The 24,147-nt window shown below is 55.8% G+C and overlaps 2 protein-coding genes across 7 annotated transcripts in view; both read left to right on the top strand.

Moving 5' to 3' along the window:
• Window positions 1–1,515: 1,515 nt before the first annotated feature.
• AP3B2 (adaptor related protein complex 3 beta 2 subunit) lies at window positions 1,516–12,965 on the top strand. Its single transcript, XM_017817020.1, has 27 exons — window positions 1,516–1,660; window positions 4,115–4,190; window positions 4,282–4,356; window positions 4,486–4,581; window positions 4,660–4,820; window positions 4,950–5,016; window positions 5,573–5,755; window positions 5,874–6,050; window positions 6,287–6,384; window positions 6,656–6,710; window positions 6,855–6,926; window positions 7,081–7,143; window positions 7,373–7,505; window positions 7,558–7,679; window positions 7,755–7,931; window positions 8,016–8,202; window positions 8,304–8,422; window positions 8,633–8,744; window positions 9,140–9,344; window positions 9,419–9,590; window positions 9,678–9,732; window positions 10,226–10,332; window positions 10,463–10,694; window positions 10,806–10,890; window positions 11,367–11,464; window positions 12,141–12,279; window positions 12,509–12,965. Exons 1-27 carry the CDS (start codon window positions 1,548–1,550, stop codon window positions 12,657–12,659), a joined length of 3,330 nt encoding a protein of 1,109 aa, XP_017672509.1. The 5' UTR covers window positions 1,516–1,547; the 3' UTR covers window positions 12,660–12,965.
• A 2,345-nt stretch (window positions 12,966–15,310) lies between these two features.
• Window positions 15,311–24,147, top strand: part of CPEB1 (cytoplasmic polyadenylation element binding protein 1) — a 38,961-nt gene continuing 30,124 nt past the window's right edge. For 2 of the 6 annotated variants that reach the window (XM_017817036.1, XM_017817035.1), the window contains exons 1-2: window positions 15,311–15,429; window positions 20,670–20,847. In XM_017817036.1, the coding sequence (XP_017672525.1) occupies window positions 15,415–15,429; window positions 20,670–20,847 (193 nt within the window). In that variant the 5' untranslated portion in view covers window positions 15,311–15,414. Of the gene's footprint in view, window positions 15,430–15,530; window positions 15,826–18,018; window positions 18,163–20,669; window positions 20,848–24,147 lie in introns of those variants that run through there. The other 4 variants (XM_017817038.1, XM_017817044.1, XM_017817039.1 and 1 more) reach the window with 4 other exon arrangements.

Below are 24,147 nucleotides of genomic sequence, written 5' to 3'. Positions count from 1 at the left end.
GTGGGTACCAACACCTGATGGGGCAGTAAGGAAGATGGAACCAGGCTCTTCTCAGTGTCTCCTGAGGGTCTCCAGGAAGACTCCAAAGTCCCCAGGAAGGCTGTGGGGTTTCCAGGGGGCCCTGGGGTCCCCAAACACAACTGGGGTCTCCAGGAGGGCTGTGGGGTCTCTGGGAGGGCTGGAGTGGGTGTCCACCTTTCTACATGCAGCAGATTAATTGTTGTGTATTAATTAGACGCTTTATTAAATTCTGCTCCCTGAACCGTGCCTGTTTTCCCTCACTGCCTCACTCCTGTGGGATGGGGTGGGAGCACTGCCTGACCCACACCAGCCCCTGGGGTTGGTCTGCTGTCCAGAAAAATAATAATGGGAATATCTGCCAATAGCAAAAAAAAAACCTGTGAAAAATTAAAAAAAAAATCATACAAAACCCCAACTGTAATAATATCTATAATAGTTCTAATTTACATTAATATATTATATGAAAAAGTATATAAATATAATAATATCTATAGGCATATTTATAATAACATGTAATATATATTAATATATAATTAAATATATAATAATATAGTTCATATAGAATAATATATCTAGTATATAATAATACCTATCATGCTATTGATAATGTTATATGATCTATAATATCTTCAACAATATCTACAAGAATAATATAAATTAATACCTAATATATATAACCATTCAGATACCATACATTATATATACTACATACTATATAGCATATAATTTAGAATATATACTGTAATGATAGAATATAGAATAAAAAATATTGAATAATATAATATATTGAATAATATACTATATACTATATTTTATAGAATATATACTATAATATAGTTAATATAATCTGCAATATAATACAACACAGTATAACAAATATAATATATTGCATACATTACACCATATATGGGTTGTAGAATGTAGAATGGATTATGGTTTATGGATAATACCGTATGACAGAATATAGAATATATATAATATCGCATAATTAATGTAATCGGTAATATATTAAAATGTATAGTATGTCTGCTTAATAATGTATTATATATGAAATATAATGTAATATGATGTGATAATATATATTATAGCATCCTAACATACAATATCATTTACTATAATGTAATTTAATGAAATATGGCTAATCATAATAGTACATAATAATGTATATTACCATAATTATACATTTTGTATATTATTATAATTATATATTTTAATGATTCTAATCTGGGATGAGGTGTGAGCTCTATGCTACTCACTCTATAGCCACGTCCCAACATTCCTTCTCCTGAAATCCCACCTGTATTCCCGCCGCCCGGCACCCGCACCTGTGCGGGAGGTGGGTCCTGCGGGGCGGGGGACTTTTTAGGGGGTGCAAAGCCCCCCCTCCCATCCCAATCCCGGTGGGGGTCGGTCCCGCCGGGCGCTGCCCCGGGGCGGAGGTCGGGGCTGGCCCGTCCCCTCCCGCGCTGACATCAGTGCCGGCGTCCCCCCCCCCGCATCCCGCATCCCGCATCCCTCCCGCCGCCATGGCCGCCAGCCCGGCCTACGGCGAGGAGAAGGGCGGCTCCTCCAGCCTGGGCGAGCCCGAGTACGGCCACGACCCCGCCAGCGGCGGCATCTTCTCCTCCGACTACAAGAGGTGGGGACAGTGCGGGGACAGGGGACGAGGCAGGAGCCTGGCGCGGCGGCCGCCACCGCAGGCCTTGTCCGCCGTGCTCGGCGAGGACGTGGTACCCGAGCCAGGGCTGGAGCGGTCCCCGGGATGGGGACGGGAATGGGAATGGGGATGAGGGATGCGGGCAGGGATGGGGACAGGGGATGCGGTCACGCCGCCGTCGCTGCAGGTTGCAAAGGTCGCTGCAGATTGCAAAGGCCAGGGAGGGTTTTGTGGGAAAACCGCGGAGTTTTGGGGATGGCGTGGTTGCGGGGGAATGTGCGGGGACCCCCACTGCACCCCCTCCCGGCCACAGTGTTCTGCTGTGGGGTGACAGCCCCTCCTAGCCGAGGTCCCCAGCTTGGGGGAGGGGGGCGCTGAGAAATGTCACCCCTGCGTGGGGCAGGCTGATGGGGGGGCAGGGATGCACAGGAAGGCAGGGGGTGTCCTGGAGCTGCAGGAATGTAGGGATGTCTTTGTCCCCACCTACCCTGGCAGTGTCCCCAGTCTGGCTGTGTCCCCCAGTATGACAGTGTCCCTCCGGTACTGACCCTCTGGAAGTGTCCCCCACTCTGAACATGTCCCCCACCCTGACCCCAGTGTCCCCAGTCTAGAAGTGTCCCCCCCTCCCTGTACCCCTCCCTGATGCCACATTGTTCCCCCCCTCTGGATATGTTCCTCCTCCCTGATTCCCTGGCAGTGTCCCCAAGCATGACAGTGTTGCCCCACTCCTGGCCCTCTGAAAGTGTCCCCCATTCTGGATGTGTCCCCCATCTGTGACATGCTGGCAGTGTCCCCATGTTGTTGGGTCCTACCTTCCCTGAACCTCTGTCAGTGTTCCCCCCTCCCCAATGGCCTGGCAGTGTACCCCAGTGTGACAGTGTCCCCCACCCCTGATCTGTTGGCAGTGTCCTTCAGTCTGGCAGTGACAACCCAGTCTTGGCTTGCTAGCAGTGTCCCCAAATCTGGAAATGTCCCCTGACCCCTGCCCTGCTGGCAGTGTCCCTGGCTGGCCATGTCCCCCATCTGGCAGTGCTCCCCATACATGACCTACTAGCAGAATCCCCATCTCAGAGTGTGTCCCTTCCCTGAACCCCTGGCAGTGTCCCTCAGTTTGGCCAAGTCCCTCCCTCTCTCACCCCTGGCAATGTCCCCTGGCCTGGCTGTGTGTCCCAGCAGTGTTCCTCTGCCCCCAAGCCTGGCAGTGTCCACATACCCCCTCTGGCAGTGTCCCCCAGCCCTGGCCACCCTGGCTATGTCCCCCAGTCTGTTCCGTTCCCCTCAGTGTCACCCCATGACCCAGGCAGGACATCCATGAGTGTCCCATCATGCCACCCCACCACCCAGGTGGGTGTCCCACCATGGTGTGGGGTCCCTGCCCAGGACTGAGCCACTCAGCACCCAGGGAAGGCGCTCCCTGCAATGTCCCCAAGCCCCAGCTGCAGGTCAGATGTCACTCGGGATGTGACATCCCAGGGTGGCCTCATCCACCACGAAGGGTGTTGCAATCAAGGCTGCAATCCAACCCCAACCTCAGCATCAGGTTTCAGCTGGCTGTGCCAGGCACCGGAGCGGGGCCACAGCCCTGCCACCATCCCCAGAGCCACCACTTCTGGCCGAACCCATGCTGTCCCTGCCGCCAGTGCAGAAGCTGCTGCAGCAGCTACCGGTGGGACCGGCCAGCCGGCCAAAAACACCAGGGAGTGATGATGTGGCTGAGGAGGTGACAAGCCCGGTGCTGGCCACTGAGGCTGGACAACCAGCCTGCTACAGCGCCCTGCGAGCTGACGAGCTGTGGCCACTCGCCGGCACCGAGCCTGCAGTGGCCACTGGCACCGGGCCACCACCACGGTAAGACTCCCCCAAGGAGCCCCCCCAGCCCTCTGATGAGGGTGGCTCTGGACAAGCATTGTCCCATGGGTGCCACCCCCAACTGATGCAGGTGGATGCAGCCTTGCAGGTGCCCCCAGTTTGGGGAGGACACGTGTCCCTTATAGAAGAGGACAGTGGTGACAACGAGCCTTACAAAAGGCTGGTGGCATTTCACCAGTGCAGGGATGGGACTGGGGAACAGCTTTGCGTCAGGGTGCGCTGGCACATCCATGCCACCATGTCCACGAGGGGACAAGGGACACTCAACCAAACTGGGATGGAGCTGGTCATGGGCACCTGCGATTTGGGGACATTGTAGGGTAACCACAGCCAGGATAGGACGGGGTCTTTGTCCCAGTGCCTGGGATGGGGACAGCACTGGGTGCCAGCACCATGCCAGTCCCTCCGGCTCCTCTTTCACCTGGCTGTAACCCAACTCCTGTCCCCATAAATACTGCATGGCAAAGGGTTGGATTGCCAGCCTGATGGGCTGGGAGCAGAAAAACAAGACTAAAAATGGTTAAAAATGGGGAAAAATGGGATTTTTTTCCCCCTGATGTGGTGCAGACATGATGACCTCAAGGAGATGCTCGACAGCAACAAGGATTCACTCAAGCTGGAGGCCATGAAGAGGATTGTGGCGGTGGGTGTTGTTGTCAGCGTCACGGACTGCTGCCGGTGCCGAGCTGTGCTGTGCCGGCCACCCAGTGTCACACTGCTCCTTTACCCCCTAGATGATCGCCCGGGGTAAAAATGCCTCTGACCTCTTCCCAGCTGTGGTGAAAAATGTTGCCTGCAAGAACATTGAGGTGAGGAAGGTCTTGGGTGGCCCTGGTGACATCCATGGGTATCCCCAGGGTCTGGCGCCTTCCCTGCAGGAGAGTTTTGGGTATGGGTTGTGTTTTGAGGGGCTCTGAGGTGGCACCTTCACCCCACAGGTGAAGAAGCTGGTGTATGTTTACCTGGTGCGCTACGCGGAGGAACAGCAAGATCTGGCCCTGCTCTCCATCTCCACCTTCCAGCGAGGACTCAAGGTGGGATGGTTTGGGGACCCAGGGGGCAGTCTGGGGGAGCAGGGAGCCCCCACTGCAGCCCCCCACATGCCCCCATAGGACCCCAACCAGCTGATCCGCGCCAGCGCCCTGCGGGTCTTGTCCAGCATCCGCGTGCCCATCATCGTGCCCATCATGATGCTGGCCATCAAGGAGGCCGCCTCCGACATGTCCCCGTATGTGCGCAAGACGGCTGCCCACGCCATCCCCAAGCTGTACAGGTAACAGGAGCATCAGCTCCTAAATTCTGGGGCTGCCAAGAAGGGTGTCAGTTGCTTGATGCAGGCAGGGACAGGCAGGGATGGGGAGGAGTTTGGTCCAGCCGCACCTGCCCTGCTTTTCCCTTGCAGCCTTGACTCGGACCAGAAGGACCAGCTCATCGAAGTGATTGAGAAGCTGCTGGCGGACAAGACCACGGTGAGCAGGGCACTGTGTCTCCCTTGCCCCTAAAACTGGGGACATCACTGGCCTAGTGTCCTTGCGAGAATGGAGATGTCCCCACTAAACTGATGTCCTTGTGGGAATGCAGCCATCCCTGCAGGGCTGGCATCCTCCTGGGGATGCCATTGTCCCCACTGATCCAGCATCCTCACAGGGATGGTGATGTCCCCACCAGATTGGTGTCCTCGTGGAGATGCAGCCAGCCCTGCAGAACTGGCATCCTGGTGGGAATGCTGCTGTCCCCAGTGGGCCAACATTCTCAGGGGGAATCTACCATCTCCACTGAGCTGGCATCCCTACAAGGAAGCCACTGTTCCCACCAAACTGGCATCCTCAGGGAGATGCCACCATCCCCACCAAACTGGCATCCTCAGGGAGATGCCACCATCCCCACCAAACTGGCATCCTCAGGGAGATGCCACCATCCCCACCAAACTGGCATCCTCAGGGAGATGCCACCATCCCCACCAAACTGGCATCCTCAGGGAGATGCCACTACCCCAGTGAGTCACCCTGAGCTTTCCCTTGGCAGCTGGTGGCCGGCAGTGTGGTGATGGCATTCGAAGAGGTGTGCCCAGAGCGCATTGACCTCATCCACAAGAACTACCGCAAGCTCTGCAACCTGCTCATCGATGTGGAGGAGTGGGGGCAGGTGGTCATCATCAACATGCTGACCCGCTACGCGCGCACACAGTTCCTCAGCCCCAACCAGAATGTGAGTTCAGGAGCCCAGGGTGCCCTGGGAGCCTCGAGGTGTCCTGGGAGCCCCCAGGGAAGTGAGGTGAAGAGGGGGGGTGGTCTTGGAGGGTGCAAGGTGTCCCACCTCCTAGCAGGAGTCCTTGCTGGAGGAGAACGCCGAGAAGGCTTTCTATGGCTCCGAGGAGGAGGATGCCAAGGACGCCAAGGCAGAGGCGGCCTCATTGGCCAAGCGCAAGCCCTATGTCATGGACCCCGACCACCGCCTGCTCCTGCGCAACACCAAGCCCCTGCTGCAGAGCCGCAACGCCGCGGTGAGACCCTCACTCCAACCCTGTCCATCCTCTGAGGCCACTAGTGGTGTCCATCAGCCTGGGCTCATGATGTCCCCACAGGCCAAGGAGACACTGGGGTGCTTGAGGGACACCCAGGGATGGGTGTCCCCAGGGTCAGGCTTCCTCCAGGTGCTGCCAGGTGGGACTCTGGGGGACAGAGCCATCCCTCAGGGTGTCCTCATGCCGACTGGTGACGCTCAGGTGTGTCCCTGCAGGTGGTGATGGCCGTGGCACAACTCTACTTCCACCTGGCACCCAAGGCAGAGGTTGGAGTCATCGCCAAGGCACTGGTGCGGCTCCTGCGGAGTCACAGGTCTGTGGTGCCTGGGTTGTGGTGGTCTCCTACCCCTCCACCCCTTTAGTGGGACCCGTGGGGAGTTCTAAGACCCTGGGAGAGATGCCCAAAAAGCTCATCCCCAAAGGGACATAATGTTGGAGAGCTTTTTGGGCAGGCCCAGTCCAGACACGGGGTGGCAGCGTCATGGTGGCACCACTTGTGGTGGGTCCTGCCCCCTATTGACAGGGACTTGCCAGGGGGATCCAGCCCTGCCCCACTGATGGTGGCCCCCTCTCTGTCCCCACAGCGAGGTGCAGTATGTTGTGCTGCAGAACGTGGCCACCATGTCCATCAAACGGCGGGTGAGTCTTGGACTTGGTGTGGGACGAGTTGTCCCTATTGACTCTGGAGCAGAATGAGGGCTACCCAACAGGGTCACCAGAGCCTTCAGAGGGTCTCAGCAAAGGGGACAGGGATAGCACTAATGCTGCTGGCTCTGCATGCAGGGGATGTTTGAGCCCTACCTGAAGAGCTTCTACATACGCTCCACAGACCCCACGCAGATCAAGATCCTCAAGGTGAGCTGGAAGCACCAAGCAGAACCCATCAGGGGTGGCTTTGGGGCTTCATGGGGCCCTTTCCTTGCGTCCGCTGTTCTCAAGCCCTGGGGACAGGAGGACAGCAATGCCCTGTCCCCTGGCATGTCCCCATGCTGCCCATCTCTTCCCACAGCTGGAGGTTCTCACCAACCTGGCCAATGAGACCAACATCTCCACCATCCTGCGGGAGTTCCAGGTATGCCGTGGCCACACTGAGGCCACCGGGGTGTCACCCTGGCATGGCTCTGGGTGCCAAAATACCACCATAGAGGAGACAGAGGAGAGCCCCATCAGGAGGAGTAGGCTGAGGCCATGCCAACCCCATGAGTGGTTCCAAAGGGCCCCAATGTGTGACCACTGCAAGGGGGGATGCCTGGCACTGGCATGTGGGTGACACGTCATGAGTGTCTCCCATGCCTCTGCAGACCTACATCCGCAGCATGGACAAGGACTTCGTGGCAGCCACCATCCAAGCCATCGGGCGCTGTGCCACCAACATTGGGAAGGTGCGGGACACCTGCCTCAACGGCCTGGTCCAGCTCCTCTCCAACCGGGATGGTGAGTGCACGTGGTGGGGGTGAAAAGGCAGCTCTATCACTCTTGGGGCAAGACCTTGCTAAGGCCGGGTCTCTGCCCACAGAGCTGGTGGTCATCAAAAAGCTGCTGCAGATGCAGCCAGCCCAGCACAGTGAGATCATCAAGCACATGGCCAAGCTCACAGACAACATCCAGGTGGGTCAGGGCATTGCATGATACGCAGGAGCTGAGGGGTGGCAGCAGTGCCACATGTCCAGGGGCATTTTGCAGGTGCCAATGGCGCGGGCCAGCATCTTGTGGCTCATCGGCGAGTACTGCGAGCACGTGCCCAAGATCGCGCCCGATGTGCTGCGCAAGATGGCCAAGTCCTTCACCAATGAGGAGGACATTGTCAAGCTGCAGGTCATCAACCTGGCAGCCAAGCTCTACCTGACCAACTCCAAGCAGGTACTGGGGGTGTGGTCCCACGGTGCGCCTCAGTTTCCTCAGCTGGGAGGGAGAGGCTGGTCCTGATCTTGTCCTCTGGCACAGAGCAAGCTGCTGACCCAGTACGTCCTCAACTTGGCCAAGTACGACCAGAATTACGACATCCGTGACAGGGCTCGCTTCATCCGCCAGCTCATTGTGCCCACCGAGAAGAGCGGGGCCCTCAACAAGTATGCCAAGAAGCTCTTCCTGGCCCAAAAACCCGCTCCTGTCTTGGAGTCCTCCTTCAAAGGTACCCATTCCTGGTCACAGGGCATGGGGACACAGGGCCAGCTGTCACTGCGGTGCTGCATGGCTGTCCCTGAGTTGCTGCCACCTCTCCCCTTGTCATAGATCGGGACCATTTCCAGCTGGGCTCCCTGTCCCACCTGCTGAACGCCAAAGCTGTGGGCTACCAGGAGCTGCCCGACTGGCCAGACGAGGCCCCTGACCCCTCTGTGAGGAATGTGGAGGTGCGTGTTGTACCTTGGCTGCGTGGGCCCAAGGTGGGGGCACCATCTCAAGATTTTGGGAGAGCCCCAGAAGGTGCCCAGGTGCTGTTTACCTGCCCCATGTCCCCTACCTAGTGTTCACACACTCGCTTGGGGACAGGGGGGATGAGGGCTGCTGTGGGTCCCCCACACATGGGTGATGGCCCTGCTCCATCAACCCTGTGCCGGCAGGTTCCTGAGTGGACCAAGTGCACCATCCGGGAGAAGAGGAAGGAGAAGGTGGAGAAACCTTTCTACTCTGACTCGGAGGGAGAGTCAGGGGCCACGGAGTCGGCAGACAGCGGTGAGGACCCAGGGGTATGAGGTCACTATTGCAGGGCCATCAGGCAGGTGCCAGCACGGTGGGGCCATGGGACAAAAGTGTCATCATGGTGGGGCCTCAGACAGGAGGCACTGCAGTGGGGACATCCATTCATAGTGGGGACATGGCAGGGGATGTGTAGGGATGCAGGGGGGGATTGTGGGGATGCAGTGGGATGCAGTGGGAGGATGGGAGGATGTGGTGGATGCAGTGGGACACAGTAGGAGGATGGGACGCAGTGGGTGATGGGATGGGGGGATGCAGTGGGATGATGGGATGGGGGGATGCAGTGGGATGATGGGATGTGGTAGGATGCAGTGGGATGATGCAGGGGCATGGTGGGATGCAGCAGCAGGGCTGAGCTGTGCCCCCTGCAGAGCCTGAGTCTGGCAGTGAGGAGAGTGGCAGCAGCAGCAGCTCTGGCAGCTCCAGCTCTGGCAGCGAGGAGGAGGAGGAGGAGGAAGAGGAGGAGGAACACAGTGAGGAGCAGTCAGAGGACAAGGAGGAGGAGGAGGAGGAGAAGAGGCCGAAGAGGAAGGAGAAGGAAGGCTCCCGGAAGGCAGCCCCAAGGAGTGTGGGCAGGTACCCTCTGGAAAATGGGGATGCCCCCAGCCAAACCTCCACCTCAGCCCCCCTGAGCTGGGCTCTCCCCACAGCCCCAGCGAGGAAGAGGAGGAGGAGGAAGGGGCAAAGAAGTCCAAGAAGAAGAAGGCCCTGCAGGGGAGGAAAGGCCGTGCTGAGACCTCGTCAGAGGAGGCCAGCACCTCCGAGAGCAGCTCCTCCGGCTCTGACTCAGGCTCCGAGGCAGAGACCAAGCGGAGAAAGGCGGTGAGGGTAGAGCTGGGCTGGGCTGGGCTGGAGGAAAGCATGGGGACACCCAGCCCCCCTTTCACCCCCATCTCTACCCCTCTGCAGCCCCCCAGCAGCAAGGCTGGCCCCAAGGAGATCTCCCTGCTCGACCTGGATGACTGTGAGTGGCTGCCCAGGACACACAGGATGGCCATGGTGGTGGTGCTGAGGAAACTGAGGCACCGGCACCCATCCCAGTGGGACCAGGGTCTTGTGGGCCCTTTGGGAGCTGCAGAGTTGGGACAGGGATGGGTGGGGTGAGGGGTCCTTTTCTGCAGAGGATGGCTGTGGGACATGCAGATGTGCCCATGGGATAGGCCCTGTGTGGCTGTGCCCGGGGGGTTGTGTCTTACACCCGAGGAGCTGTGTCACCAGGGCTGTCCCCATGGAGTTGTGCCACTGGGGCTGTCCTTGTGTGGCTGTCCCCATGGGGCTATGCCACCAGGGCTGTCTCCACATGGCTGTTTCCATGTGGCTGCCACCAGGGCTGTCCCCATGGGGCTATGCCACCAGGGCTGTCCCTACATGGCTGTTCTCATGTGGCTGCCACCAGGGCTGTCCCCATGGGGCTGTGAGTTCTGTTAACCCTTTTTTCCTCCATCCCCACCCTGCAGTCACTCCCCCTCCTCCCCAGCCCATCCCCTCCAGCAGCATTGTCTCCACCAGCCTGGTGACTGACCTGGAGGGTCTCACGCTCACTGACACCTCCTTGACACCCACCGTAAGTGCCCTCCACGCCTTCCACAGGGAGCTCCCAGGGCTCCTGTCACCCACAGGGGGTTCTGGGGACCCCTGTCACCCGCAGGGGCCGCAGGGTGTGCTCGGCAGCCCACGCTGGTCCCTCGGTGCAGCTGCTGAGCCCGGCGTTTGGCACGGTGAAGACCTACGAGCTGCTACACCGCATGGCGGGCGAGGGGCTCGCCGTTGAGTATTGCTTCAGCCGCCGACCCTTCCCGGGGGACCCCCACATGGTGGCCGTCCAGATCCAGATCTCCAACAACACTGACGCTGAGGTGAAGAACCTGCGGGTCAGCGAGCCCAAGCCGCTCTCCGGCATGCGGATCCAGGAGTTCCCCGAGATCGGTATGGCATGGCACAGCACGGCATGGCACGGCTGTGATGCTGCAGGAGAACGGGGACAGGGGTTGGTGGGTGGAGGGGACATGGGATGCAGTGGCACCCCTGTGGTTCCAGAGAGCCTGGCGCCGGGGGACACAGCCAGCGTGGTGATGGGCATTGACTTCTGTGACTCCACCCAGGCAGCAAACTTCCAGCTGTGGTGAGCATCTGGCACCGGGTGTCCCCAGGGATGGAGGACAGCAGAGTAGGGCATTGGGTGCTCCAGGGAGGGGGAAAGTGGGATGGGCACTGACGTCCCTTCAAGGGATATGGAGCAGTCAGGGACAGGGAACAGCAGGACAGACCACAGCATATCCCAGGGGATATCCCAGCAGGACCGGGCATGGGGTATCCCAGGGGATGGGGGACAGCAGGACAGGCACCTTCCAGGGGAAGGAGGAAACTGAGATGGGCACGGGGTGGTTGGGGGACAGTAGGAAACTCACTGGGCTCCCTGCAGGGGACAAGAAGGTGGCAGCAGCTCCAGGTCCAGCCTGATGGGTTCCCCCTATTCCCAAGCCCTTTTGTGCCTTAGTTTCCCCCCAATCACCCCTGCCCAGGGCAGGGATAGGAAGTGGGACATGGAGAGGGGACACATTTTGAGCATGTGCCCCCCTCACCCGCCTGTCTCCCCAGCACCCACACACGCCACTTCTACGTCTCCATCCAACCGCCCGTGGGGGAGCTCATGGCCCCCGTCTTCATGAGCGAGAACGAGTTCAAGAAGGAGCAGGGTGAGTGGGGGACAGGGACGGGGACAGAGCGGTGTGCGGGCACCCACTGCTGACACTCACCCCCAATTTTGTCCCCTGTGCCGCCCTCGCCGTGGCCCTAGAGCACCTGGCACGGCCGGGTGAGGGTAAGTGGCTGCTCACAGGCCCCTAGACTAGCTCTGTTCCCCTAACCTCCTCCTGCACCCCCAGCCTGCGGGTTGGGGTCACCAACCTGGCGCTGGGGTGGCCCTGCTGGGTCCCCACAAGGTGTGGAGGGCTCATGCCACCCCTGGCGCTCCCAGCACTGTGTCCGGTGAGTGATGAGGATGCCCTGGCCCTGTGTTCCCATGCTCCTGGAGCAGCACATCCCTGCCCTGGCCCCATGGATGGGGGGCTGTGCTGAGTGGGGGGTGCTTGGTGACCTGCAGCATCCAGCCCCATTGCTACTGGTTACAGGAGCAGCCCATCCATCAGGCAGAGACATGGGGATGAGCCTGGGCAGGGTTGTGAAAGAAAGATTTTCCCAAATCCACTGAATCCTGAATAAGGAGCAAGCAGGGCAGCTATTTTAGGATGTGCTGGGGGACCAGGATACAGTCAGCTGGCAGCTGGAGTGACTTAGTTTGGGAGATGGTAAAGCAGGGCACAGCAGGAAGTGTGGCTGGAGACAGGCAAGTGCCTCTGCTGCCTGCTCCAGGGAAGCTGACGGGCATGAGTGAGATCACAGAGAAGCTGACGCTGCCTGAGAAATGCCGGAGCGACCACGCCATTGTCCAGCAAGTGACCTCGGCTGCCAATGTGGGACGTGTGCCCTGCGGTGCCAGCAACGAGTACAGGTAGCTGGACTCCCACACCAGGATCAGGCAGGTGCTGTCACCTCTCTAGTCCCACCTGAATCAGAGTGGGGACACTCAGGGTTTCCTTTAGGACAAGAAACCTGCATGAACCCACATGTGACAGTGCTGTGGGTGGAGGCACCTGTCTGGTCCCTGCTGGAGCATCCCAGGGGATGGGAGGGAGATAGGGGACAGCTTGCCCTGAAGCTCCATGTTCACTATTTGGCAGGTTTGCAGCCAAGACAGTGACAAGTGGGAGTCTGGTGCTCATCACCCTGGAGCGGCGGGAGGGCGGCTTGGCCCAGCTGACCATCAACAGCGAGAAGATGGTTATCGGCACCATGCTGGTGAAGGACATCAGCCAGGCCCTGGCACAGTGACAGCCGGGCCCCGCCACACCCACGGCCCTGCCCTCCCACTCCCTCTGCTCCACACTGCTCCCCAAAACATTTCCTGCCCCAGTCCCAAAAGGAGTGGCAGGCAGCAACCCCTGGGCCAGCTTTGCTGCTGGAAGGAAGGAGTGGGACAGGGCACATGGGATGCAGGGAGATGTCCTACTCAGAAGGGTGGCAGAGGTTCCAGCCCCCACGGAGCACAGCGTGCCCCCAGCCCCTCACCACCATCTCCCAGTGTAACCCTTATTTATTATGTCCAGGATCTCCTAATAAAGCTCTTCTCCAACCTGCTCCATTCCCCTCTGCTCTGTGTGCACAGCGGCTGGATCAGCCCCAAACTCCCCCCATGCTGGGCTTTGCCAGCCTCCTTTGGGCAGCCACAGGGACATCAGGGGACCAGCCATCCCTTAGGCAACTGGGAACATGCAGAATCTCCCAGGAGTGTGTGGCTGCTGGCTCCTGAGAACATGGAATCGGGGTGAACCCTCTGGGGCAGAAGGCATTTGGTCCAACCAGGGATCTGAGGAGTCCTGGGAGGGTTCCAGCTATTTATTCAAGGCAGAATTGCTCATGCTTTGACCACAGAAATACCTGCTACGTCAGGGCTGGGTCTGTTCTGCAGTGTCACTGGAGGGATTCCTGAGTTCAGCTCCAGGAGGTTTTTCATCTCCAAACTGGGATTAAAAAAAAAAAAAAGGAAATTTGACTCTGTATTAAGATTTCTCCTCCCAGCACAGGCTGGGTGGGATTTCAGACAGTGCTGGCTCTCTCCATACAAAGCTGCAGCCCAGCTCAGAGCCAGGCCTGGTACTGGAGGCAGAGGATGAGCAAAGGACGCGCAGGAAGGTCTGAATCCCAAACTGCCTCCACTGCTGCAAAAAGGGTGAGAGGCTTTCTGCTTTTTCTGGGTAAGAGATGGGATAAAACCATCTTTATGTTTTCTGATGGGTGAGGAATCACTGGCTGGGGCAGCAGCACCAACCACTGGATGTCAAGTGCTTGTTCCACAGGGAAAAGCCCATTCCCAAAACAACATGGGCTGTAGCCACAGCCTCAGTGATGCCTTGCATCTTGGGAAGAGGATACAGTTGTGAGCCTCAGTGATGCCACCACTCCATTCCCCTTAGGAAGGCTGATTTAAGCTCTCAGGGGTCCCATCCCCTCACAGGGGGACAGGGAGAGTGCCACAAGCCAGCATGTGGAGAGCTGCTGGCGCTGGGGGTCAGGGCTGAAGCAGGACTCACAGTGCCACCACCACCCCACTCCACTTAGCGGGGCTGATTTAACCCCTTGAAGGTCCCATCCCCTCATGGAGGGCTGATTTAAGCCCTAGGAGGTACCATTCTTGTGTGGGCTCATTGAGCACCACAGCCTGTATGTGGAGAGATGCCGATGCTGAGGCTGCCCTTGGGGACCTCATTTTAACCTCTTGGGGGTCCCATTCCCTCATGGGCTCAGTGAGTGCCACAGCCAGTGTGTGGAGAGTGGTTGGCACTGAGAAGCTAAGCCAGGCACTGCAGTGCCACAACTACCCCATCCCACTTAGGGGGGCTGTTTTAACCCCTTGGGGGTCCCACTGTCTCATGAGGAGCTCAGTGAGCACCACAGCCCATGTATAAAGAGCTGCCGACGCTGAGGGGGCTCAGAAAGGTCTAAAGCCAGGCACCACAGCGCTGCTACGACCCCATTTCCTTTAGGGACCCCATTTTAACCCCTTGGGGGTTCCATTCCCCTCACAGGGAGCACCACAGCCTGTGTGTGGAGAGCTGTCGGTGCTGAGGTGTGGCTGGGAGGGCTCCAGCTGGGCACCTCCCCATTCCCCTTGGATGGCCTCATTTAATCCCTTGGGGGTCCCATGTCCTCATGGGTTTACCGAGCATCATGGCCCAAGTGCAGAGAGCTGCTGGCACTGAGGCTGCCCTTGGGGACCCCATTTTTACCCTTGGGGGTCCCATTCCCTTCATGGGGGGGGCACAGTGAGCACCACGTGCTGCATGTGAGAACTGCCAGCACTGAGGTGTCCCTGGGAGAGGGGCTGCACTCAGATACCACAGTGCCACCATCACCCCATTGCCTTTATGGGGGCTGATTTAACCCCTTGTAGGTCCCATTCCCTCACGGGCTCAGCGCGTGCCACAGCCTGTGTGTGAATACCAGCCAGAGCTGAGGTGTCTGCAAGGGGGCAGCCAGACCTGGAGGCAGCCTGACACCACAGTGCCACCATCACCCCATTTCCCTTAGGAGGCTGATTTTAGCCCTTGAAGATCCCCATTTTAACCCCGGGGGGGGGGGTCCCATCCCTTCACGGGGAGCACAGTCCACAGCCCATGCATGGAGAGATGCCAGGTGCTGAAGCTGCCCTTGGGCAGATCCCATTTGAACCCCTCGGGGGTCCCACCCCCTCATGGGGGGCACAGTGAACCCCACATCCCGTGTGTAGGCGCGGCGGGCGCTGAGGGGACCCCGGAGGTCTCAGAGCGTCGCGCGGGAGGCGGCGCCGCCCCTCACACCTCACGCCTCAGCCCGGAGCCGCCCAAGGTGCCACGCGACCGGCGCGCGCCGGGCGCATGCGCCGGGACCCCTCCCCTCAGGTGCCCCCCTCCCCTCTCCTCCCGCCCCCATTTCCGCCCCCCCGCCCCCCCCGCCCATAAAAGCCGGCGGGGCGGGCACGCTGCCGCTGCCCCCGGTGTGCCCTCCGCATCCTCTCCGACGGACCGACCGCCCCCACGCAGCGCTGCCCATGGCTTTCCCGCCGGTGAGTGCGACCACGTGCTGCCGTCCTGAGCCTCGTGAAACCGCCCCCCCACGTGGTTTCACGCGGCTGTAGGGAGGGAGTTTCCCGCCGTTTTACCTGTGTGGAGGGCGGGTGGGAACCCCCGCTTCCCTCGGTGGGGAGGGGTCGGGGACCCCCATCCCGCAGGAGAGCGGGATTCCCCTGTTCCCCGTGCAAAGCGCTGGATAGTATTCCCCTTCTCTTTTGGACCGACTCGAGGGGGTCCCTCTGCCGAGGTACCGCCGGGAGAACGGGGCTCTGAGGGAGCTCAGCCTCAAGGAACCCATCAACTGCCCCGCGCTGCCTTCAGGGAAACGCTGCAGGAAACCAGGTCCCTGTCCGGCGATCGAGTGGTGCCTGCGGTTCCCCTCATCTCAGGTTTTTAGGGGGTTGAAGTTGGGCTGGAGGTACCGAGCTCTGATTTGGATGGTGGGGCGTGTTTTGGCTGGAGGGGGTATTTGCTGTTGCAAGTGGTAGTTCTGCGTGCTTCTGAACCGCCTTTTTTAGCGTGTAAAGTAAACAAAGCTGCCGCTTTACTCTTAAAGCGGGTGCTGCCAGCTCCATGTAGTGTCTGGCTGTTGTTGGTGACACAGGAGACTCTGCCCCTACGTGTGCTGTGTGGGCAATGGCAACTTAGAGGCAAGTCTGAAAAACAAGTTCTTTTCTTTACCCTTCTCTATTCCCCAGCTGAAAGCAATTAATGCTCGTTGTGGCTGCCCCTGTGGTGGGCTAACGAGGTGTGTGCTGGCACCTGGAGCTCTGCTGAGAGGCTGCAGGTACAGCTGTGCGCAGAGGGGAGCTGGGCTTTGTGAGGAGCTTCGGGAGCCTATTGCTTTGTTGCAGTTTGTCTCGACTGAAAGTTTCCGTCAAACAATTAAAACCTTATTCAGCTTGGATATTGTGCTGCAACAGGCAGCTGTGGGTATTGCTTGTGTACAAGGCTTTTTGAGTGATGGCTTCAAAATGTTTTGCTCTAAGAAAAAGAAACACAACAAAACTAAGAAGTAGCTGTCTTGACAGGGAATTGTCTTTTAAAAACTGGAATTTTGGCAAAATTGGTGTTGTCCTGAAGTCAGTGCTCTCCTGTGAATTAAAACCATCAAAATCCTTTCGAGTTTTGATTCCAGCCAGCTGTGTCCAAGATATCTTCACGTAGTAAACCCTGGGACAGCTCCTTAAGTTCAGCCTTGCTGATGATGGCAGTGCTGGTGCAGATTTGCTGAACCCTGTCTGGGATGAGCTTGGGGTGGGAGTGTGTTGTTTGGTGGAAACAGTTACACCAGTGTTGTGTTTTGGCATGAGTGTAGCTGACTTCAGCTTGGGAAGCAAAACACACCACTGAAAAAGGATTTTTAAAGCTGCCTTTCATTGAAGTGCAGAACCATCTTGGCTTGGTTATATTGAGACTGGCACCATATTAACAGCATCTCAGATTTTTGTCTTGGGATTCAAGGCCCTCTTGGCTGTAACTATAGCTACAGCAAACCCTCCGGGCATCAGGATGGTGCTGCCCAGGTGGGATTTCTAGGGAAGATATAAAAAGCAAAGGCTGCAGTGTAGCTGAGGTGGATGAGCCTTGCCTGCTCCACAGCGTCCTCAGGAGCTAATGCACATCTTGGCCATACCGGCAGCCAGACTGTGTTTAATGACTTCCCTAAGGATTAGGATATCCTAATCCTGTGCCAGTGCTGTTGTGATGCTGCAGGTTCTGCCTAGCCCAGGGATTTCATTATCTCTAGGTTTCCTGCAGGTGCGTCTGGGGCTGTGGAGGTACCTTTATTTCTACTTGCCTTGGACAGCTTTGGTGGGTTTAGCTGCACAGGTGTGTCTTGTCCCAGCAACACTGAGTGCTGCAGGTTGTGCCTGGAGTGGGACCTCCTGCAGGTAAACCGTGGGCTGTGGGGTTGGTATGGGGCTGCTGGGCTGGGAACTCCAGGGACTTGCCACCTTCGTGATGCACAGCCAGCAAACAAGAGCTATTTGCCGCGGTGGTTAAGACTTGCTGGTGGTCTCTGTGTTACTCTGAGGGAGGGGGAAACTCCTCCTCCCTATTTTTTGGCTCTTGTTTTTTCACTTCCATGTGTCTTGTCTGGACTGCTAGAGGTGTCTGGAGCCTAAGAGTGCCCTCCTTGTGCCCTGGGGATGAATTTTCCTGCTTGGATGTAGGTTCTTGGCTGAGCCGGGATATGGAGGACTGCACTCCTGCTTGAGTTTCATCTTGTGTCTGTGTCCCAGCTTGGCCACAGTGATTTAACCTGCAGCCTCAGGATCGTTTGCTCTGTGGTGCTAAGCCTGCTGCAGGGAACTGAATTCCCCCTCTCTGTGTGTGATCAGGAACTTCCCCAGAAACTCGCAGCTCTTAAACAGACAGTGGGTGTCTTAACAGGTGTCAGGAAGTGGTGTCTGACTTCTGGTGGCTTTAAAGCACCTGTCGATCGGCTTGGTAAAATTGTCTGCTTCTTTGGATTGGGATTGTGAGCTGTAGCTGGGTGGAATGGCTGAGAATGTCTGTCGGGTCCCTGGATACGCCTCGGGGTGTCTCACATTGTGCCTGGTCACTGCCGGGGCCCGCAAAAGGACCCACCAGTGCTGCTGGACTGGTGCCTCTGGGAGCAGCGGGGAACGATGGGGCGTGGGCTGTAGCTGTAGATTGTAGCTGCCGTGTGAAGAACTTCCAGGGAACCCTGGAGAGGCAGCGTTGCCAAATCCTTCAAGGTGGAGTAGGGAAAGTGACTCTGAGCTAGGCTCGGGAGCGCTCCTCTTGGTGGGGGGATGCCAGAGCGGAGTCTGCTCTGAGGACGCAGCCTCAGAGCTGAACTTTGGTATTTTTGGTATATTTTGGAAATATTAGTATATTTCCGAGAAGAAAGGATTTGGGTGGATTCTCCAGCTACACGTTGCAAACTCTTTCCACCGTCCTATCCAGGCTGTTGGGGGTGGTTTGAGCCCTGCGTGCTCTGAAGACCTCCAGAGACCTTCTCAAAGGAGTAGCTTTATTTTAGGGGTCGAGGGAAGAGGGTGAGCAACGAGCCCCTTCCTACATGGGGTTGGGTGCCAACTCCCTGTGTCCAGGATGCTTGCAGTAATCTCAAGGATATCCCTGACACTCTAAGGTTAAAAGCTCTGTAGTGGAAGGGATTTTTGTGGAAAGCCTTGGCTGTGCTCTTGCTGGTTTCTGTTCTGTTTGGAGCAGGACTGGTGTTGCCAGTTGTGGGAAGTATCAGAGGCTAAATGAGCAGCAATGGGTGGGGTGCTCGGCTGGCTGCTCGGGGTTGTTTTGTCTCGCTAGCACAGACTCCGAGCAAAAAGCTTTGCCTCCCGCTGGAAGTGGTTCTTTAGCAGGAACAGGAGTAGAATGTGGAGTTCCACAGTTGTGCCAAGGCAGCCTGATGCGGGGCTTCTTTTTATTAAAGACGACTGGCAATAGTTTTGTAAATTGAGCTTCTGTATTCCAGCTGCTTTTTATAAAGATGACTTAAAGCTTGCTCTGCCTGTTCCCTCAGCCTGCAGCTCGCTTTCAGCCATACCTGTTCTGCTTTTGGAAATCCTCCTGCAGAGTCCCGGGACCTTGTCTGGGGGTGGGCTGAGCGTTTCAATAACAAAAATCCAGCCCTCAGTGCTGAAAAGGTGCTAATAGTCCTAAATGGGCTGTAGTTTTCCAGCAATTGCTCAGGTCCCGCCAGGAGGCACCGTGCGAGTTGACAGTGCAGTAGCTTATTCCTGCTGCTTCCAGGACTGGCTTTCGTTTGCTTTTTAGCTAAATGGGGGGGGGAGGGGGAGGTGGAGTAAACTGTCAGATCGAGCATTATGGCAGTAACAGTGCTCCTAATGAGGAGGTGAGGGGTGGAATGCAAGTCCCAGACGTGGGCCGGGCTAAAATTGCCTTCTCTGCGTGAAAGCGGTGTAGTCCTGCCTCCTGAAAGATCACCAAGGGGTCATTTGGAAGTACAACCTGCTCGGCGCTTCAGACTTGCTTGCGAGTGAAGCAGAACTGTGGGGTGAGGCTTGAAACTTGCAGGGACACATCCAAAAGGTGGTGCCTGTATTAAATGTCTCCTTGACAAGTACAAATGGCCCAATTTAGAGCTTTAGAGTGTGTTGGAGGAGCAGGGGCTCGTTTGCCAGCCTCGCTGCAGTTCAGTTCTTTAACTTGATTTGCTTAATAGCCGGGATTCTGCTCCGGAGGCCAGAATTGGTGAGGTTGTGCCTCCCTGCTCCTCTCTTTAATGCGGGTCTTAATTGCCGGCGATACCGATTGCTTAGCAGAGTCCTGCAGTGGCTTTTGGGTGGCGGGCAGACCTGCTCTTGGCCCAAAAATGCTGGGAGAGGTCATGTTTAGCGGTTTCTAGATTGGCAGAGGTTTGAATGTGGTGCAGCTGCTTCCAAACTATCCTGGATGTCAGCGGATTGTGAGCAGAGGCGGGGAAGCATCTGCTGTTCCTCGTTCTCTGCACCGGCACCAGGGAGCAGGAGGGGTTTGACCCTTCCCGTGCACAAGCTTTACAAGAGGTGGTCCTTGTTTAGGATGGTCCCAAAACCTTGATGCTGGTGGCTGCTGCCTGAAGGGAAGATCAGGATTTGATCCTCTGCCTTTCCCCAGGATTTGGGGCTGTTTGATTAGCTGGGAAGCAGTATTTTTGTTTTTTTTTTTTTTGTTTTTTTTTTTTTTTTTTTTTTTTTTTTGTTTTTTTTCTGCGAACCTGTTTTCTGAAGTGATTGCTGCTGACTTGGATCATTCCAAGATGTTGAGAACTCTAACGCGGGTGGGGAGGTGAGCCCTGCTCTCCTCTACTGTGCATAGAAGCTGCTGTGGTTCTTTGTGGTGTCTGCCTTGACCACGAGCATCCCCTCCCGTTCCCCAGTGTCAGGAGGCTGATTCTGGGGATAAGGCATGTGGCTCTGTTACCAGATCTACTTAAACTTTATGTGCTGGAGAACAGCAGCAGGGAGCTGTGTTCACAACCCAACTAGTTTGGGTGCTATGGCTGTTGGAGCCCATCCCTGGTACCTGTGTGTGGCAGTCAGTCTGCTTCGATGTGCATTGCTGACAAATTGCTGACCCGTTTGCTTAACTGCTTCTTTAATGCCAAGAATTGGGCTTGAGTGTTGCTAAGACCTGGAGCAAAAGCTAATGTGAGTACTGGAGGCACTCCAGCTTTCCACAACGTGTTGAAAGCTGAGTACTTGCCTATTTGACACAAATACTTGTTCTTTTTTACCAGAAGGAAGATCCTGGGAGGAGCATCAGAGACTGCTGGGATAGCCCAAATGCCCCTGCACTTTCCACTTGCAGCAATGCAGATATATTCCGCCGAATAAATGCCATGTTGGACAACTCCTTGGATTTCAGTGGAGTCTGCACCACGCCTGTCACAAGAAGTAAATGTGACACCCTGCCAGGTGATGGATGTGGTTGGGATGGAGGGGGGCCGAAGGGGGGGAGGCACTCGGTGGGACCTGGTGAACATGTGGTGGTGGTGGCTACTGTCGGTGGGATGGGTGCTGGCATGTGCTTATGATCAGAGGTGCTTGGAGTCAGGGTTAATGCTTTTTTGGTGCTGAGAGGCTTTGCTTGTGTGCCTGAAATGAATAACCCGTGTATTCCCTGGCACTGTGGAGGTGCCTGGGAAGGCTTGCTTGCCTTCCTGTGATGCTGCAGGTCACTGTGTGGGCAGGATGTGAGTGCTTGCTGCCTGACCTGCCAACTCCTGGTGTGGATGATTCCAGCAGACTCCTTTAGCCTGCCTCTCTTGGAGGCAGGATTCATCTGCTTGCAGGGTTGGTGAGGCTGATCTGCTGCGTACATTGAAATTTCAAAAGTCTTTTGCATAACCTTATTTGCCACAGGTCAATTAACCTGTATTTAAGAGCACACCAAAGCAGCACAGGTGGGTGCAGACCTTCCTGCAAAGCAAGCCTGGTGTGATGAAATCAGTGCTGCAAGGTCTTGTTTCCTCCAGGCTGAGGGGGGTGGGCATGTTCTGCTGCCTCAAAACAGAAGTTCTGTGCCAAAGCAAAGAGTGTTGGATCGGGTCTTATTTTTATCTGAGTGAAGGACGTGCTTTTGTCCCTTTGCAGCAGCCCAGGTCTGCCAGTAAATGTACCTGTGCCTGATGTTCCTCTTGCCAAAGCAACTCTGAGCAACGGTGCTTGTGCCAAGGATTTGGGCACTCGAAAGAGGTTGCTGTTGCCTCTCTAGCCTTTGAATTATAGGGTCAATAAACGCTTCGGCCATTATTGGAAACAAACTGACCCTCTGGACGTGTCCCAAAACAAAGTGGGAAGTAAAGGGCTAAACCTCCCCAGCTGGTGACCTTGCAGGCTGCTGTGGGCAGAGCAGCTTTCTCTGCAGTCACTTGGAGACAGGGTTGGCTTGGGCTCGTGGATAAACCCAAGTTTTAATCAGGTGGATGTGTGGAAAAAAGCTCCAAACAGGTGTCTAGGCATCCTGTGGGTCTGTTTGATGCCTGTGCAGTGTAACTTTGTTCTGGGCTAGTGAAATGACTGCTACCAGATGACTTCCAGTGCAGCTTAATCTCCTGGGTATTTGAAGGGCTTAGCACTGTGGACCAGGGGCCGATCTGGCCACGTGATCCCATGCTGGCGCTGCAGAAATACCGGAGGAAGTGAATCCGTTGGCTTCGAGGGCTGGATCTGTGGCCAGCAGTGCTTGAAGCGTGCCTGGTAAGGTGGCAGTGGAGGATGTGCTGGGTACTCCTGAGTAGTGAATGCTAACTAACGTCAGTGGTGGGGTTAGTGGTGCATTTTTAGAAATTTGCTGTTGGACTGAGCGGGTTTGACTTTTTTTGTCCTCTGGCACAGTGGGAGTCAGTGCTGTATCTGATCTGGATGCACTGGAAGCATAAGGGAGGAATAAACCAAAGTATTTTCCTTTATCTCCATACAGTGAGTTCCTGAAAGAGTTGTTTCTGACTGTCTTGTAGAAATCTTAGCTATAGCTCTTCCTATTCCATTTGGGATGGGAATGTTTCATAGTGTCATAAACACTTTCAGGATATTTCCTAGTTAAGTTTCAGCTTACTTGCCAAAGTTAACCTGGTTGTTAGGGGAATTGTCTCCACCCTCTATGGCAGATTCATCCTGTGAAGTTGTGGGTTAGTTCTGGGTTTAGCACATCAATTTTAATTTGCAGTGCTGTCTTCTAGACTTGGAGAACTCTCCTCTGAGGAATGGGGGTGTTTGCCTGACACTGAAATGGACCTGCTTACTGACCTGCTGCTTGTGAATGTTTGCTTGCTCTGCCTATTCCTGTGGTGTTTCTTAGGGATGTCTGGAGTGGAGAGTCTGTCCTGGTGTGGAGCTGCTGTGAGGTGGTGCCTTGGCTGGAAACCCTGAGCTTCCCTTCAGCTGTATTAAACCACTCATGTTTCAGGTGATCACTGAGTAACTCCTGTTGAAGATGCCTTGTAGGGCAAGTGCAGTGGGACTTGCATGTAAAAAAGGGAGTCCTCCTCTTGCAAATGTTATTTTTACTGCAGGGAAGTTGTACTTTGGGGACACCCCAAGCAGCTTTTTGTGTTCCTGCTGTGCAGCTGAGGCCAGTCTCCCTCCCCTGTGAGTGCTGGTACAGCCACTCGTGCAGCCTGGGGACCAGGGTGGAGGCCCTGCTCAGCAGTAGCTGCCCTGACAGCAGGCCTTTAGCTTGTATTAAATCCCTGGTGCAGCAGCACAGATGGTCGTGATTGTGTGAGGAAAGAATTCCTCACTTCCCAAAGGATATAGGGTGCTGCTGAGCCAAGCCTGGGGAGCGGCTGCCTTGGGTGCCCTCACCATTTCTGCTGGTGGAAATATGAAGGTGCCCCTGGGCTGTACAGGAGACTGGTAAAAGAACAATCTGGGCCAGCAGTTACCAGGTGTAAGTTGGTGGATGAGTCAACACCTGCCAGAGCATCAGCAGTGCAGAGCTGTGGGTCTCCTGCAGTCCCAGCCTTGTTTCCTTAGTGTTGGAGCTGGGACCAAGGGCCTGAATGCAGCAGCTCTGCAAGCTGTGTCCTGTCTCTGGAGCTGAAAAGTGCCGCTCTTACTGTTTAATGGATTGCTGGTGAGAGTCTTCATGAAAAAAGCTGGCACTGCTAGCAAGGATGTGAATCCTGGGACATCTGTGATCCATAAATGGGGAGATGCTTTGGCACCTGGATCCTGGCCTAGGTTGTGCAGAAATTCACACCTGATGCCTGTAAAGCTGAGCACTAAAATTCAAAATATAGTATAGCTAACTGCCTGCTGCCCTGGGCAGATGGTTAAGCCTGGAGCAGGCTGTTGGACCTTGAACAAGGATATCCTGCCTTCTGTGAGCCTGGCTTCTGGGTAGGTGACCAGCAGAGAGAGATCCTTTGTAGTGTCTTGTCACTGCTCCAAGTCAAGTCACTTCTGAAGAATTCATGAGCCTGTGGCACTTCTACTTTGTTCCAGAAAAACTGGTGTACTGTAGTTAGGCTAGATTATTATACCAGGCTTAATGAGCCTGGAGATCAACCATAAATACAGTAGGTATAACAGGTGAAAGGACTGTCTTCTTACAACTTAAAACTCTTTTAGTGGGAGAACTTGGGGAAGAGATTTTATTCCAGCAGTGTAAAAGCTTGGACCTTAATCTATTCTTGGTCCCTCAAGCTTTTCAGTTGTCATCTTCAGGTCAAACTAAATTTATCCTGGCTTGGACTTGTGTTGAAGAAGGCC

The sequence above is a fragment of the Lepidothrix coronata genome, unplaced genomic scaffold (genome assembly GCF_001604755.1).
Source record: "Lepidothrix coronata isolate B3197 unplaced genomic scaffold, Lepidothrix_coronata-1.0 Scaffold58, whole genome shotgun sequence".
Taxonomy (NCBI): domain Eukaryota; kingdom Metazoa; phylum Chordata; class Aves; order Passeriformes; family Pipridae; genus Lepidothrix; species Lepidothrix coronata.
The sequence above is the reverse complement of the archived record's forward strand: the minus strand, read 5'-3'. Positions and strand labels throughout refer to the sequence as shown.